Source organism: Limulus polyphemus, unplaced genomic scaffold (assembly GCF_000517525.1).
Source record: "Limulus polyphemus unplaced genomic scaffold, Limulus_polyphemus-2.1.2 Scaffold6511, whole genome shotgun sequence".
Lineage (NCBI taxonomy): Eukaryota > Metazoa > Arthropoda > Merostomata > Xiphosura > Limulidae > Limulus > Limulus polyphemus.
The window spans coordinates 9,894-11,747 of NW_013672121.1; the positions used below are offsets into that span (position 1 = coordinate 9,894).

Below are 1,854 nucleotides of genomic sequence, written 5' to 3' on the forward strand. Positions count from 1 at the left end.
TGAATTGTTTTTATTCCCAAGAAAAGGCTAATATAAAACACCTACGATGAATTGTTTTTATTCCCAAGAAGGCTAATATAAAACACCTACAATGAATTGTTTTTATTCCCAAGAAAAGGCTAATATAAAACACCTACGATGAATTGTTTTTATTCCCAAGAAGGCTAATATAAAACACCTACAATGAATTGTTTTTATTCCCAAGAAAAGGCTAATATAAAACACCTAAGATGAATTGTTTTTATTCCTAAGAAAAGGCTAATATAAAACACCTAGGATGAATTGTTTTTATTCCCAAGAAAAGGCTAATATAAAACACCTACAATGAATTGTTTTTATTCCCAGGAAAAGGCTAATATAAAACACCTACAATGAAGTGTTTTTATTCCCAAGAAAAGGCTAATATAAAACACCTACAATGAATTGTTTTTATTCCCAAGAAGGCTAATATAAAACACCTACGATGAATTGTTTTTATTCCCACAGCAGACAAACCAGAAACGTAAGGCTGATGGAACTCCTGATGGACGAGGACGTAAGAAGAAGAAACAGTAAAAACAAGCATATAATGCTGGTGAATTTATTTATAATAAAACCACCTAGAGAAGTGTAGTAGTTGGACATGTGTACAGTTGAAGGACATTCCTTTTCACACACCACAGTTGTGCTCTTTATCATGAGAAACAAGGTTACCTCTGTATGTTATATATAAACTATCACTGTAGGTCTCTTAATAAATATTTTATAATTAAAAGAAAAGTCTGTTGTTGTTCCTTTTAAAAAACAAAAACTAATTATCCAACAAAGTCTGGAACAAGAAGTTAGAAAATACTGAGTTTATTCAGACTTCTATAACTGTGTTGATGATAAACATGACTGGATGAAAACTTATTTTACCAAATTTTCTCTAATTTCCTGTGTACACAACTTAATGAACATATTTTATTAAAAAAAGGTTTGTGTGAATTATTAAATAGTAAAACAAATATAAAAAAAATTTTTGCACGTGAAACTTCAAATATAAAAGAACCAAATCCTTGAGAAATGTTGGAGGTTAATAATTCTTTAAACCATCGATTATCAATTATGCAGTTCTTATCTGAGTACAGAAGTTGCAAGATACTATAAAACAGTTTGGTGTATCATACCCAGTTGATACGGCTCCAGTCTTTCATTTCAGGATATCACTTTGGTGTGTTTATTAATCCCACATCACTTGACGTTATACAGATCTTCGACAATTGGATGATTTAATTCAACTGTGTAATGGTGATTTCTTGCAAACAAACTAGTAATTAAACATTATCTTGGGAAGTAGAGCTGGCGATTTAATCGATTACCTATAAATATTGATAAGGGTCACTTAAACTAATTGATTAATCGAATTATTAATCATACCTAGTATTTATGAGTAGCACTTGTTTCTCGATCGCAAAAAGGTTACAGAAAATGCTACAATTTTCAAAAGAGGGAAAATCTCTGAAATAAATATCTGTGATAATATGGTATGAATTTTCACATAATTTATAGAATGTTTAATTATGTTAAAACAAATGGATCTAAATAATAACAGAAAATAAAAACAATTAAGTTAAATACGTCCAGTTACAAAAGTTATATTGTTGTAGGCCTCTACGTCACAAATACTATTTTCAATTTTTATCCTTGGTGAAAAGAAACATAATCTATAATATAATCATTAAATAGTTGGTCCCAGTATAACACATTAGGCGAATTGCAATAATATTATTCACACACCTGTATTAAGTTACTGTATGGTGAAGTAATAGGACTCAAAAGCCCTATAAGTATTGTTACGTCTCTGGTCGTTTGTTAATTTCCTCTATAATTTCT

The 1,854-nt window shown here is 29.7% G+C and overlaps 1 protein-coding gene across 1 annotated transcript in view; it reads left to right on the plus strand.

Annotated features, from left to right (window-relative positions):
• The window catches only part of LOC106473800 (SWI/SNF-related matrix-associated actin-dependent regulator of chromatin subfamily A member 5-like), a 10,360-nt gene extending 9,606 nt beyond the window's left edge, over positions 1-754 (plus strand). The window contains exon 13 of the mRNA XM_013934475.2: positions 487-754. Within this exon, the coding sequence (XP_013789929.2) occupies positions 487-613 (127 nt within the window). The 3' untranslated portion in view covers positions 614-754. The remainder of the gene's footprint in view (positions 1-486) is intronic.
• Positions 755-1,854: the final 1,100 nt, after the last annotated feature.